Source organism: Magnolia sinica, chromosome 5 (assembly GCF_029962835.1).
Source record: "Magnolia sinica isolate HGM2019 chromosome 5, MsV1, whole genome shotgun sequence".
In the NCBI taxonomy this organism is placed as follows: Eukaryota; Viridiplantae; Streptophyta; class Magnoliopsida; order Magnoliales; family Magnoliaceae; genus Magnolia; species Magnolia sinica.
Window position 1 is genome coordinate 15373824 of NC_080577.1, and position 13839 is coordinate 15387662.

The 13839-nt window shown below is 41.1% G+C and overlaps 1 protein-coding gene across 4 annotated transcripts; it reads left to right on the forward strand.

Moving 5' to 3' along the window:
* The first annotated feature begins 7937 nt into the window (after positions 1-7937).
* Positions 7938-13402, forward strand: LOC131245540 (uncharacterized). Of its 4 annotated transcripts, none has more exons than XM_058245067.1 (5): positions 7938-8168; positions 9980-10513; positions 11338-11818; positions 11963-12040; positions 13090-13402. In XM_058245067.1, the coding sequence occupies exons 1-5, from the start codon at positions 8161-8163 to the stop codon at positions 13138-13140; spliced, it is 1152 nt and encodes a 383-aa protein (XP_058101050.1). In that variant the 5' UTR covers positions 7938-8160; the 3' UTR covers positions 13141-13402. The 4 variants fall into 4 exon arrangements, with proteins under 4 accessions (XP_058101050.1, XP_058101049.1, XP_058101051.1 ...); XM_058245066.1 differs by having other exon boundaries at positions 7941-8168; positions 13081-13402; XM_058245068.1 differs by having other exon boundaries at positions 7945-8168; positions 11428-11818; positions 13081-13402.
* Positions 13403-13839: the final 437 nt, after the last annotated feature.

Sequence of the window (13839 nt, forward strand, 5' to 3'; positions counted from 1 at the left end):
CTATCGATTCACATGAAATAGTTATGGAATGTTGTTACCTTTCCTATGGCTTGGTTCCAATAGATGATTGCATGTACTTGTCATGCTTGATTCTCATATGATGTTGTTCTTGTCTCTCACATGATTTGTGTATGGATGATTACATGCTCATATCTTGTTTGATTTTGTCATATGGTGTTGCTTCATAGTATGTATGATTCATTACTCTGGTGCATATGATTCCTTAAGATGAAGGAAGTATGTAACTTCCTCACAAACCTACACAGCTCACATGCACTATGTTTCATGATAATGATAGTTTGCCTGTTAGGAGTATCTGATTCGCTTGATTGAGATGCATGAAAACATGATATTTTAATGCTAGTTGATAACCTTAATAGTTGGTATGTTATGGATCACCATCATACCCTTGGGTTGGTTAGGAACATAAGAAGAGACGGTAGTCCTAACGGTAGGGCTATGCTAGGTCTAGACCCATGGGTCTGGGCGGGTATGTACGGGTGGTAGTAGTTCGACTACATGGGTCTCTTATACCCGATATCGCTTGTCACGTGCTCACCTGACTCATGCGGTCTGGCTTACTTATTGACCAACCTTGTTGGTTAACCCTGTTTGCTCACATATATATGGAACCTGGAACACCCTGCAACCATTGTAGCCCATCGATAGCCAGATTAAAATCGATCCACCGCCTCGTGAGCCGGGTATGATGAAATAGGACACTGTGTTCGAGCTGTTGGCCTACGCTGGGGTGACGCGCCTCCTCGTAGTGACCGCGAGCAATCCCTTCTTCTCGGCACTCCCCATGTGCTTGAAGTCGGAGATGAAAAACCCAACGGGATCAAGAATCACGGGGTCTTGGCCTCACATGTTGGGGGGTCTTGGCCTCGCAACCAGTTTAGGGTATTGATACGTGGGGTATATCAGATTTCCAAATATGCTGGATGAATGAACCTAACTAAAAACTCAGCCAACACGATCGCATTACATCACACTAGTTAGGGTGACGATTTGGCAGTCGAAGTCGCTCTGAGGGAGAGTTGGTTATATGCGATCGTTAAATGGAGTCGCTCGAGGGAGTGTTGTGGTGAGGGCGTGCATCATATCATCCGTCATGCACATTCATTAATAAGAATAGTTAGTTGTTTATGAATGGTTGCTTTTCATTAGATTCATATTATGACTGATGCTTGTTACAACTTAAGACTAATAGCACCTACTGAGTTGATCATTCACTCCCACTCTGGGACGGTGTTTTAAAACACCAACCAGACTTGCCTGTCGATACAGGTGATGCAGAGTACGAGGGCCCTGGCGACGCGAGCCTCGAGGAGGAAGACGAGTTCTCTTACTTCTAGTTGATGAGTGGGTCTTCACCGGCTCGGTAGATGGGGCGTTGGATCGCTGAGTAGTGGACTCAGTGTTATTCTTTTTGACATACTATTCTTTTACGATTTTGTTGGGCAATGCCATGTGCGCCCCCTTTATATTTTTGGACCTGTATATATATATATATATATATATATATATATATATATATATATATATATATATATATATATATATATATATTTAACCTCTTTTCATTTCAGGAAACGTATTGTAGATGTGATTTATATTCCAAGTACTTCCAGGCTGCGCATTTAAACCTGATTAAACGTACATTACTAAAATCAGATAAAAGTGATACCCGGGAACTCGTGAGTCAAGTGTATACACGACCCCTGATTTCTAGGGCGTTACACCCATTCATTCAAAAGTTGCCTTCATTTTAGAGCTTTTGTAATACATTATCGATGTAATTGGCAATCTAAGCAGTAGAGTTTTAGACAAGTTATCTCGGTTAGCTCACTCGACTCAACTCGATTTGAAATTGGATTCGAACTGATTTGAACTAGGTTTTGAAACTCAAAAAAAATTCGAGCTGAGTTTGAGTTTGCCAGAGCCCAACTTGACTCGGATCAAACCTTAACTCGAATCCACTCAGATCGAATTGGTTTGGTGACTCGATTATTTTAATATTAATGCTACTTGTCAAATGTTTGATGAAATAACTCAACAATGTGTTGTTTTGAGTGCATACATTCTCTCTAAGATTGGCTGGTGGCGAAGAAGGAATGGATACGAAACAAATCACTATTTTTCGAGTGCATACATTATCCTTATATCTTGATTTTGATGCTGCTCACTGAGTGTTTGATTAAATACATGTAAAGTGTTGTTATTGTTTTGCATTATGTGAGAAATTAAAAATGCATTCTATGTGCTTGAGAAAACATTACAGAGGCTCGAACTCTGCTCGAATTGGCCCGAGCTACTAACTAAACCGAGTCAAGTTAGCCAATCAAGCCCAAGGACTGAGCTGAGTCAGGTTCAAGCTGGGGGTTAGCTACTGGCTAAGCCGAGCTGTGCCGAGCTCAACTCAGTTCGACTCGTGCACAACTCTACCAAGCAAGCCCTAAGTTAGGACATTCCAATGCACCCTATAAGCACCTTGCACATGTGTACAAGATTTGAGCCACATTAAACAATCCAAAGATGCCATATCTCAAACAACAAGCTGATCAAATATCAAGTGGGTCACACATATAAAACAAATCTCTACTATAGATGGTGTCAATGGCCCTCCACAATTTTCTTAGTGTAGACTTCGGGTTTTAAAAGAGCATGAGAAGATACTTTAGATAGGAAGGAAGGTATTTATATGCCCATATACATACCTATATGCTATAAACATTGATGATAATTTTACCCTCGGATTAATTTCTTTTTGTAACACCAAACTTTAAATATCTAAAGAGTAATAAAAGATATATTTAGAATAGGCAAGAGTATTTTAGTTATTTAAAAGCATGGGAAGATGTCAACATGTAGCTTAGATTTCATCTATAAATTAAAAGGTAGCAAAGGGCTTAGATTTTATATGTAAAAAAAAAAAGTCTAGTCACATGTTGTTTCAATTTGGCATAGGATATTACAGATGGAACTCCCACATGGAATAGGTTTTCACCTATAAATTATATTTTAAATAGTAATATGAACAATTCATATTCCTAGCTCAATGCTACAATCTGTCCTTTAAAAAAAAATAAATAAATAAAAAATAAAAATTGTTGAAAGTTTGAATTTTCACAAAAATAAACATGTAAAGCAAAATTTCAATGTCTAATGAGTATAGTCAAAGTGAGATTGTGATTGAATTATATGGTAAATGAAATCGATGCGAATTAAAATTGCCAATTGTGTTTGGATGCATGCCACTGGAATACATTAATTAAATCAATATTATTACCACAAGAAGGTGTTTGCTTTTTCATCTACACATGTAATTACCGATAAATAGGCAAGATTATTTACCAATGTAATTACAACACCAGTCTGGAGGTTGACATTGACCGTGGGTTTGTTTGCAAAGCTTTCACATTTCCACGTGTAAAAATTGTGAGGCCCACTATGATGTTTGTACCTTATCTACACTGCCCATTTATTCTGCTAGCTCATTTTGGGCTTGAGCACAAAAATAATGTAAATCTGAAGCTGAAGTGGACCACACCATAGGAAATCGTGGAAATTGAACACCTAACCTTAGAAAACTTTTTAAGGACCCACAGAAGTTTTGGATTAGGCTGATATTTGTGTATACCCTTCCTACATGTGTGATCCTATGAACAGGATGGATGATATATACACATCCTTGTAAGCCTCAGTAAGGTTTTAATTTTGAATAACTATTGCCCTTGGTGCGGCTTACTTGGGGGTTCTAATCCCCCTTATTTGTGGTGCTCATGCGCCATGATCAGATGGTAAAACAAATGTACACTATGAATCACACACATCTATCTTTGAGGGACTTATAGAATCTGACGGTTCCAAAACTTTGTTGGTTAATTTTCATGCATTTGAATCTTGTTTTGGATGCGTAAATCTACCGGTATTTCCCTCTCAAACAAGCGCATTTCAAAAGTCATTAATAGTTATTTACCACTACTTACATATATAATGTTTTTTTAAAAAAAAATAGCTTCCAAATTAATATAAAATAATAGTAATAAAGTCATTGAAATAATTGTAATTTTGGGATGGGCTAATTGGTGTCAAAGCTACGTGGCCCGTAGTCATGATGCATGTATTTTATCATATTATCCATCTATTTTTCCAGCTCATTTTAGGGTACGAACCTAAAAACAAGGCAAATTTAAATCTCATGTGAATCACACCACGTAAAAATGCTTTAATTGAATCTCCACCATTAAAATCTTCCTAAGGCCCATTGTAATGTTTATTTATCATCCAACGTGTTGAAAATATCACATAGACATGGATGAAAAGAAAAATAATTATCGGCTTGATATAAAACTAATGTAACCCCAAAAGGTTTTCATTGATAGGTTAATCCCCACTGTTTCTGTGGTGTAGTCTAATTTGGATCTGCCTCAGTTTTTTTCTCATGGACGAAAAAAATCTGAAATAATGGATGAACGGTGTGGATAAAACACAAAAATAATAGTGGGGCTACGGAGCTTTGACATCAGCCAGCAGAATGGTGTTGGGGTTACTAGCCAAACCTCGTCCGTTTTTGTCTCTATAGCCCGTGCCGTCGCCTGGCGCTCTCGGTCGGACGCAGATTGCGTACTACCCAGGCCGTCTCCAGCGGGGAAGGAGCAGTAGCTTTGAGTGGCCACTGTGATGTATGGGTCTTATCTATACCGTCCATCCATTTTTTTCGTATATTTTAGGGTATCATTATCCCAAAAATGAGGCAGATAAAAGTCTCAAGTGGACCACTCCACAGGAATCAACGGTGATAATGATTATCACCGTTGGATATTTTCTAGGGCTCACTTGATGTTTATTTGCCATCCAACCCATTCATAAAGTTACATAGACCTGGATGAAGGGAAAAAACAAATATCAGCTCCATCCAAAACTTCTGTGGCCCCCAAGAAGTTTTCAACGGTAAGAGTTTAATCCCCATTATGTAGTCCACTTGTGCTTGGATCTGCTTCATTGTTATGTTTATATCCTAAAATGATACGAAAAAAATGAATGGACGGTGTGGATAAGACACATACATCACGGTGGCCACTCAAAGCTACTGCCCGTTTCCAGCTGGAGACGGGCGGGGTTAGGACGCAGTCCGCGTCCCTCGCGCTCACCCTTCCTCTCTGCACGTGCGTTGCACGTGCCACACCGCAACAGAGAAATTGATAAAAGGTCCAAATCCTATCCGCACGTGTGCTCCACGTGATCATCAGCTGTGTCTGACTTTGGCGTGCAAATGAAATTAGTATATACGGTAACGAGTTGATTTGATACTCTGTTACATATGATGTTTGATACGCAGGCACCCAAAAATGATACACTCCGCATACGTTAGAACTGACTACAATGTGTAACCTATTGCCTGTGAGTTACGTCCCAACACTCAGATTAGCTGAATAATTCTAACGGCTGATTGGTGGAAAGTTATTTTTTGAAATAAAGCATCCATGTTCTGCCGTCCAATAATTGTCCACCATTCTGATAGTGATCCATCCATTGGTCCAAAAGTGCTGATCCATCCATTAGTAACAATTTGATTTTTCACTTATATTAACCATCCATTTTACAACCATCATTTGGATGGTTAGGATTACTTGATCTGCATGATCGATGGGATGTGCTTCATCCCCAATGTACACCACAGGTTTAGATATCCGTATACGAGTCGCACATGTGAGGAGGATGAGTCACCACGAATTTTAAAATCAAACCGAACTACGGCGGGGGAGATAATTAGGTGCGGCCCGCCTGACCTGCGACGGTGCGTACCTTACCATAGGGCCCACCTTGATGTATGAATTATATATCTACGCCGTCCATTCGTTCTTCCATATCATTTTATGACATGATCTCAAAAATGAAGTAGATAAAAATCTCAGGTGGACTCTATTATAAGAAACAGTGGTGATTAATTGCTTCACCATTAAAAATGGAAGCGGATTGCATACTGAGTAAACTATGTGGAGCCCACCGTCATTCACACATTGTATCAACTCTATCCATCCGTTTTATCATATAATTTTAAGGCTTTAAACCAAAAATTAATCATATTCAAATCTTAACTGGACCACACCACCTGAAATAGTGTGAATTGAAGTCTACCGTTGAAAGGTTTTTGGGGGCCCACAGAAGTTATATATCAAGATGATAATTTGTGTTTTCTCCTCATCCATGTCTGTGTGATCTAGTGAACAGTTTGGACGATAAATAAACATCATATGGGCCTTGTAAAGGTTTTAAGGGTGGAAATCAATACTTTTACTGTTTCCTTTGGCATGTTCTACTGGCTTTTGTTATACGTCAAAGTTTTGGGCTCAACCCCTAAATGATACGGAAAAAAGGATGGTTAGTACGATAATAGCATACTGAATAATTCAGTACGCAATCCGATTTCATTAAAAACTTCCCGTGCCCACCATAATGTATCTGTACTTTTTTTCTTTTTTTTTTTGTCCGTCCAACATTTAAGGTTTAAAAACATTTGTGGCCCACGATAAAATTTTAATGGTGAATCAAAACTGTTTCCCATTGTATGGTCCACCATAGATTCTGATCTGCTTTATTTTTTAGAACGTTCTTTCAAATTATATGTTAAAACGGATGGACGAGTAGATGTAAAATAAATAATCAAGGCGGACCCCACGGTAAGGGCCGCACGGCTTACTTGTACTTTCGAAGAGGTTGATGGTTGATAAGCAGGCACGTAAAAATTCTATTTCGGGCACACAATACTCAAATTAAACCGTCTGGACTGTAGTTCCTACCATAGATAGATCCTCTTATCAAAATGAGATTGAATGGATGATAATAAGATATGATTAATGACATATATTTTCCAAATTCGAATGGTAAATCAATTTTAATTTCAACCATCCATTAAATTTCCACTAAACTAATGGCTAGAAATTAAATTTGGATAAAAATAATATGCAGATAATTCATCTAAATTAGGTCCCAAAATTTTCACAATTTAATTTGACTTTAAATTTATGCCACGTGTAAGAACTCTTGGTGCCTGAGTATAAAATATCACACTCTGCTAGAGTATGAAAGTCTTTCTTTGATTTTAGGGTTTGATAGGATAAATCGTTTGACAGATAGCAGCAACAGCCGCAAGGCCGCATGCCCGCCGCAGCATGGAAAGAGCAAGGAAGAGGAGAGAAAGAAGGAAGAAGAAGCAAGGTAGGAGGAAGAAAAAGAGGAGGAGAAGCAAGGAAGAAGAAGGAGACGCAAGAAGGAAAGAAGAGTAGAAGAGTGTGACTCGTCTGGTTCTTGTGACGCGTTTGAGTCACAAAGTTGCAAGGAATTCCGTAAAACTCGCCCGATTCATGTATTATTTTTACGCCTACCGAGCCTGTTCTTTAAAACCGGGGTTGACTCGGGAGGTCCGAGTCAACTCGCTGAGTCAGATAATTCTGGAGTATACTGTGGAAATTCTCCGCCCGAGGATCATATAATTCTCGCCACGACGATGCCACCTCATAATAAGTTAATGGGAATTCCAGGAAGCACCGCACCAAACGTACACGTAGCAGATCTGTGCATTAATCGGGCCATTGGTTAAGTGGGCCACCATGTGTATAAAGAAAAGCAGGAGGTTCGACTGTAGGAGCTAACCTGAAAATGGACGGTTGAGGCAAAAGCTGAGAATGGAAGGTTGAAATTATACAGAGAATTCACAATGGTAAAAGTTGCTAGGAAAGTAAATTTTAAGAATATGATCATGTACATGGAGGCCCACCAGATAAAAGGTCCCGATCACCCTATCCGTTTACACGTGTACGGAAGAGATCGCACTTATTGCAATTCCAATGAGAGGTATTTTCGACTAGAAGGAGGGGTATTTCAGACAAATTTCTCTCGATAAAGCCTACTATTTCACCCATTTCTACAACTCACTAACCTTAGCTTCTCCTCCTCTCCTCCGTTGCAGACACCTCTCTCTCTCTCTCTCTCTCTCTCTCGTAACGGAATCGTCTCCGTTGATGCGATTTCTCCCGATATTCGATATCACTCTGCAAAGACCGGCGCATTGATGCGGTTTTCGCCGATATCTGATATATTTCTGCAGAGGACGGTCGACGTATCGCTTCCCGTTTTCACACTTCGGCATTGAACATGATGAGGTTCGCAAGATTTCTCAAGAATCTATACAAATCTCATATGCTATCGGAATTCCGCCATCATTCTCATTCTTTCCTTCTCAAGATCTTCGGAAATTTTCGTTTCTCTTTCCGATTCTTGGAAGGCGACCGTTTGATCTGTTCCAGCGAAGAAGCGGAATTTCGAGAAACGAACGTCGGCTATTTCTGCCTTTTCTGGCGATCTTCTTGGATTTCTGGCTGAGATTCGTCTGTTTTGATCTCACGGTGGAGATTATCCGTCGACTCCGACGAAGGAGCCGCTTATGCGACTCCTGCGAATCCCATGTCTGTGTCTAAGCATAGGAGGATTTGCAATCTATTCTGAGAAATTTTGTCTCTCAGTCTAGCTTCTTTTGATTGTCTGTTTTGGTCTTGCAGCAGAGAAGCGGAGCTCCTTACTCAGACATTCATGTGTTTTTTGTTTTTTAATTTTACTAGTATAATCGCGGGTTTTGATGTATTAGGATGGACGTATACGAGCATACCGATCCATTCTCCGTCAATTTCATCTTTTTTTCCGGTTGAATATCGTTGGTTTCAGTCTCATATGAAGAGAATGCCCGTTGGCTCGACCAATTCGTGTTTTTTCTAGATTGTGTTTGTAGCTGAAAATTGCCAGTTTGGGTATTTTAGCGGAGAATTTTTTACGATTTAGGCAGCTAACGAGATCTGAAACTCCAGCAATCCGTTTTTTCAGCCAATTATATTTGCCAATTTCAGGGAAAGAATAACAGAGCGGGCGATTTCGGGTTGTCAGGCGATAGGTAGTCCGGTTTCAACTACCTCTTGTGATTTTCAGGCCAGCCGTCGGTGGTTTTGGGGTCTTGTTCTGCAGGAAAGCCATGTAGTTTTGGGAATGGAGGGCTCTTGTAATGGCTGTTTGCTCTTTTAGGTTTCTGGTTTGAGTCTATTGGGTCAATGGAAGGGGCTGTCCTCCTTTCTCTCCCTGTTTCGATGAATCTTTTCTGGATTGGTTTTTTCTTTTTTATTGACATATTGGTTAAAGATGATGGCCGAGATGGCCTCCAAGAGTTCCTGTTCTTGGATGGTTTTCGCGGTTGTGGAATGTTTCGGCCTCCTTGGTGAAGAAACTTCTTGTTCTTGAGGTGAAAGGAGAGATGGGATTTTAATCACAGGGAGAAGGGTATTCCTTGGCAATCTCATTGCTTGATTTCGATACAAGTAGCTGTTGATGCTTCGATAAGGATCCGTTTTTCGCTCGATCTTTACCCTTTCGTGGAAGAAGATCGCCGGTTCTTATCTTGCACGCAGAGGTCATCGTTTTCTCCTCATTTCAGGCGAAGGAAGAACCTGAGAATCTGAGAAAGATTTACAGGTGGGCGGTTCACGCCACTCTCTATCCACGATTTCCGTTTCTTGTGGGTAGAAATTGATGGGTTGTGTTAGGTTTTCTTTTCTGTGAAAGGGCTAAAGAGAAAAGAGAAGAAAATTGATATTATCTGTTGTTGTAGATGGAAGGTAGCTTTCCATCCGGTCTCAGCGGCGGATCTTTTCAGTGATAGGAACTTGCTAAAAGATCAACGAAGAATTACTGTTTCTTTTCTTCTCTAACATGTTTTTCCATGGGCGTTTCCATTCCGTGATCTCTTTCTCTGTATATTGTAATCGTTTCTGCTTTGATTTACTCCTTGATTTGTTATATGCATATTCATTTACCCCAAAATTCCTAATTATCATCAGATCTTTGTATTTTGTTCGTCTTCATTTGCTTGTTTTCATGGCATTTTCTCAATTTGCTAACAGTCAAGCTTTCGTTTTTCTGTTGTCTGCAGATACCAGAGAGTAAGCCCAGACATTCTTCCTTTGAGCAATGGAAGGAAATCCAACTTGCGAACGTGTAAGGAAGATGATGCCGACAGCGGGAGAATTTCAAATTACAATGGCTTTGAAGGGAAGGCGCTTAGGTTCAGGCCTGGATCGACCCCTTCGACCAGCCAAGACCAGAACTTTGCGCAGTTTCCAGTCTCCGACTCTCTGCAACCTGAGAATCACGCTGCCAAGAGCCTGAATAACCATGAGAACAGCCCAGGAGGTGACCTTTTGTTGCGGTGGGGGCACACCAAGAGGTCACGTGGGTCAAGGTCAGACAGTCGGGCGGCCACTGACGATTCATCGTTGCAGACAAGGCAGGTGATCAAGATCCATCGGAGAATGGTCACTGGGGTGAAACAAACGGTGGTGAATCAGGCAACGGCTGGGATGCTACCGCCTTGTGCCGCTTCTGTCACTGCGCCATACAGCCGAGGCGCAAATCTGAGGCCGTGCCTGCCAGCCCCCCGTGAAGCTCCGGCACCTCTTCTCAACAGGTCTAACTTCTACTTCTGTTTTGATCCTGTTCTTTTCTTGTTAGAGGAGATTTGTGGTGTGATTCTGTGGTAGCTTTCCCTTATTTTCTTGACAAACTTCCTCTTTCATTTAGATATATTTTTTTCCCCTGAAAAGCATCCTATTCTTGAGTATGAGTTTTTATTTTATTTAATGGCCTCTTGGTAGGAGTGAGCTATCTGCAATTTCTATTCTAAGGTTTTTTAAAATTGGGTCATTAATTGTTCCTTGTTTTGCTTTCTTATTAAGTTTGAGCTTTTGGGTAGGTTGAAACTGTTCTGTAATTTCCATTTTTCTTCAATTCATTTGTTTTTCTTTTCTTTTTTCTTTTTACCTTTTTTGAGCTGGTTGTAAGAGTTCTCTTTCATCTGTGTCTTTTCTTATCCATGGATAAACCATTTTTTCTATATGGATCTGGGTGTTTTAATTTGTGCGGGGATGCATTTCTTGCTGATTCCTTTCCTTCTGGGCATGATTTTTTTTATTTTTTTCAATTATTAGATATGCAGGAATACATATCATGTTGTGTATTTCTGGCAGGAAGACGTGTCTTTGGAATTTTTTTTAATTTTTAATTTTTATTTTTCTATTTTCCCTTTTGCTGCTTTTGGGCGAGGTGGCTATTTGTTATGAATTTCTTCGTAAATTACCAAGTAAATCTGATTAGTGTTTTAAGATGCATTCTGTGAAATCCTTTTCCTCTTTTCCTTTTCTTGCTGTATGTTATGAAATCCCCCTTTTTGTTAGTTGACCCAGTAACATATAATCTACTGTGAGATAAAATTCCCATCTTTTTTTTTTTTAGGTGGCGTGGAAGATCTGCCACCAGTGTTCTTTTCCCTGTTTCTTCCTTCACCGAGTATCTTTTATCTCATCTTGCACTTGCCATGATCAGGAACTTGGAAGATCGGTCGGCCCATGGGAATGGGCCCCAGTCCAGCAACGGCGGCAGCCGGATCCTCCCTCGATCTGCTGAGAAACGATCTCGATCACCTCCCTCGTCCGAGAAAGCAGATAAATCGGCTTCCTGCTCTGCAACAGCCGTCAGCGAGAAGCGAAACGGGTTGGCAGCACCAGCCGACCCCACGAATGTTGAATCCACCCCACGGCCCGAACCAGATGCCACTGGGGCCGCTGAGAAGGTGAACCTCGATCTGTTCGAGTGGCCGAGGATATACATCTCGCTGTCGAGGAAGGAGAAGGAAGACGATTTCCTTGCAATGAAGGGCACAAAGCTCCCTCAGAGGCCCAAGAAAAGGGCCAAGAACGTGGATAGGGCCCTTCAGGTAATTTTAATCATTCAAATGGAATACAAACAAAGATGGGGATGTCTTCTTTCTTGTGATTTCCGGAGTATTTCTATTTTTATGTGGTTTTCTTGAACAGCTCTCTTATCTGTTTCTTGTTTGGTTGTTTGGTTGTGGGGGCAGTACTGTTTTCCTGGGATGTGGCTCTCGGACCTGACGAGAAGCCGGTATGAGGTTAGAGAGAAGAAATGCGTAAAGAAGGTATTCTTTCTTAACCTGTTTCTTCCTATTTTAATATCCTTTAATGGGGAAATCATGTAGCGTCCAGGTGCCCGTAGCGAATTTCTGCTGTGGGTGATCCAATGGCAACGAGAAATTTGATCATTTGGTCTAGTTTGGCCATTTTCTAAGGAGAGCAACATCCGGGACACTGGTGGTGGGTGTTGGACTCTGCGGTCCACCTTCCCTTCAAGTGGGCCTACCCCGTGATGTATGATGAAACGTGGTAGCACTCAATTATCTTTGAGCCCATAAACGTGACATATTTCTTTTGAGGATGTCGTGCTTGTTTACGCATGTCTAGTGGCTTCCATGATTATAGTTGGGTTGGAATGAGAGCGCTACAAAAGCCAAACACCTAGGGGATCTTCACTATGGGTGAACAGATTTTGTTGAAACGTGGCCCGTCAGATACCATCGGCTTCATTGAAGTAGGTGGGTGGCCCACTTCCATCCATGTTTGGATCCTGATGAGAAAATCTTAGTTTCACTACAACCACAGTGCTCTTGTTATTTACCGTCGGTTCCTCTGTTCGAGTAGGAACCAGATTCGGTGAGGCTGTAAAAACACTTTTTGAGTTTGGTGAGGCCCTGACATCATGGTGAGATTTGATTGGCCCTATGCTGCTATCATCAGATATAGAGCCACATGGGATTGGACCAATCAAATCTTACCACGACATGGCCTCACGGTGTTTCCCTAGCCTCACCGAATCCGGTTCTTTCAATCCGTGCAGAATAAATTTACCCTACCACGGTTGCACTTGCACGTGGTGCCCACCCACCATGGGTGTGGATGGCATCCATCCTGCCCCACCACCATGGACCTCATGTGGGCCATCAGGTGAATTTGGATGTTTTGCCTGGTGGTCTATTATTTTCTGTGATACGGCCAGGACCATTTTTGTCGCTGCCCTGGCACCCCTCCACAGTAGTCTCGCTTAAATGAACGGTCCTGTATATTGGGCATACTTACCGAGTCTCTCCTACGCTACAGATCTCTAACTTTTTTTTGTTGATAGTTGGTGCAGAAGCGAAGAGGACTGAAGGGAATGGAGAGCATGGAGAGTGATTCCGAGTAGAGAAAATCCCCACCTTCCACCGAGAATCTATTGGAGAGATAAACAGAAGCGAGTCATCGTCTGCGTTGGCCTCTGCGCCGAGCACACTAACGTACGCATATGGCCTGTTAGGCGTGAGCATCAATCGGCGTCACCCATGCATTTCCCATTCCTCTCGAAATTTCAGGGGGGGTTGAGGGACTGAGGAGGAGGGGATTCCCTTCGCTCCTGAGGCTCTTGTACAAATTTGTAGCTTTGGTCAATGAAATTTAATTTTTCAGTACCTTCGTTTTTTTTTTTTTTTTTTTTTTTTTTTGACCTTTTTTACTATTTTTCTTTTGCTTTATTTTTGTAGTTACGAATCGAGATTGCGGACCGGGATTTTAAAAAAATTAAATAAATAAATAAAAATCAGTCACATCCATTGTAGAATCTGGCATTCACGCACTTCAATCCAGACCGTCCAAATTGTCGGTTACAATGGACATCGCTAGAAAATTGGACGGATCAAATTATCCTAATTCCTAACCACACTAGATCGGTTGTTGATGATAAAAATGGACGGGTCCAAATTAAGCGAGAGAGAACATGTGGTCGAGACTTATATGGCCCGGATTCATTTACATGTGGTCGAGACTTATATGGCCCGGATTCATTGTAAATGAATCCGGGCCACGTGTATGGTCGTTGTGACGCAACTACTTTAAAGTGATGGTAAAT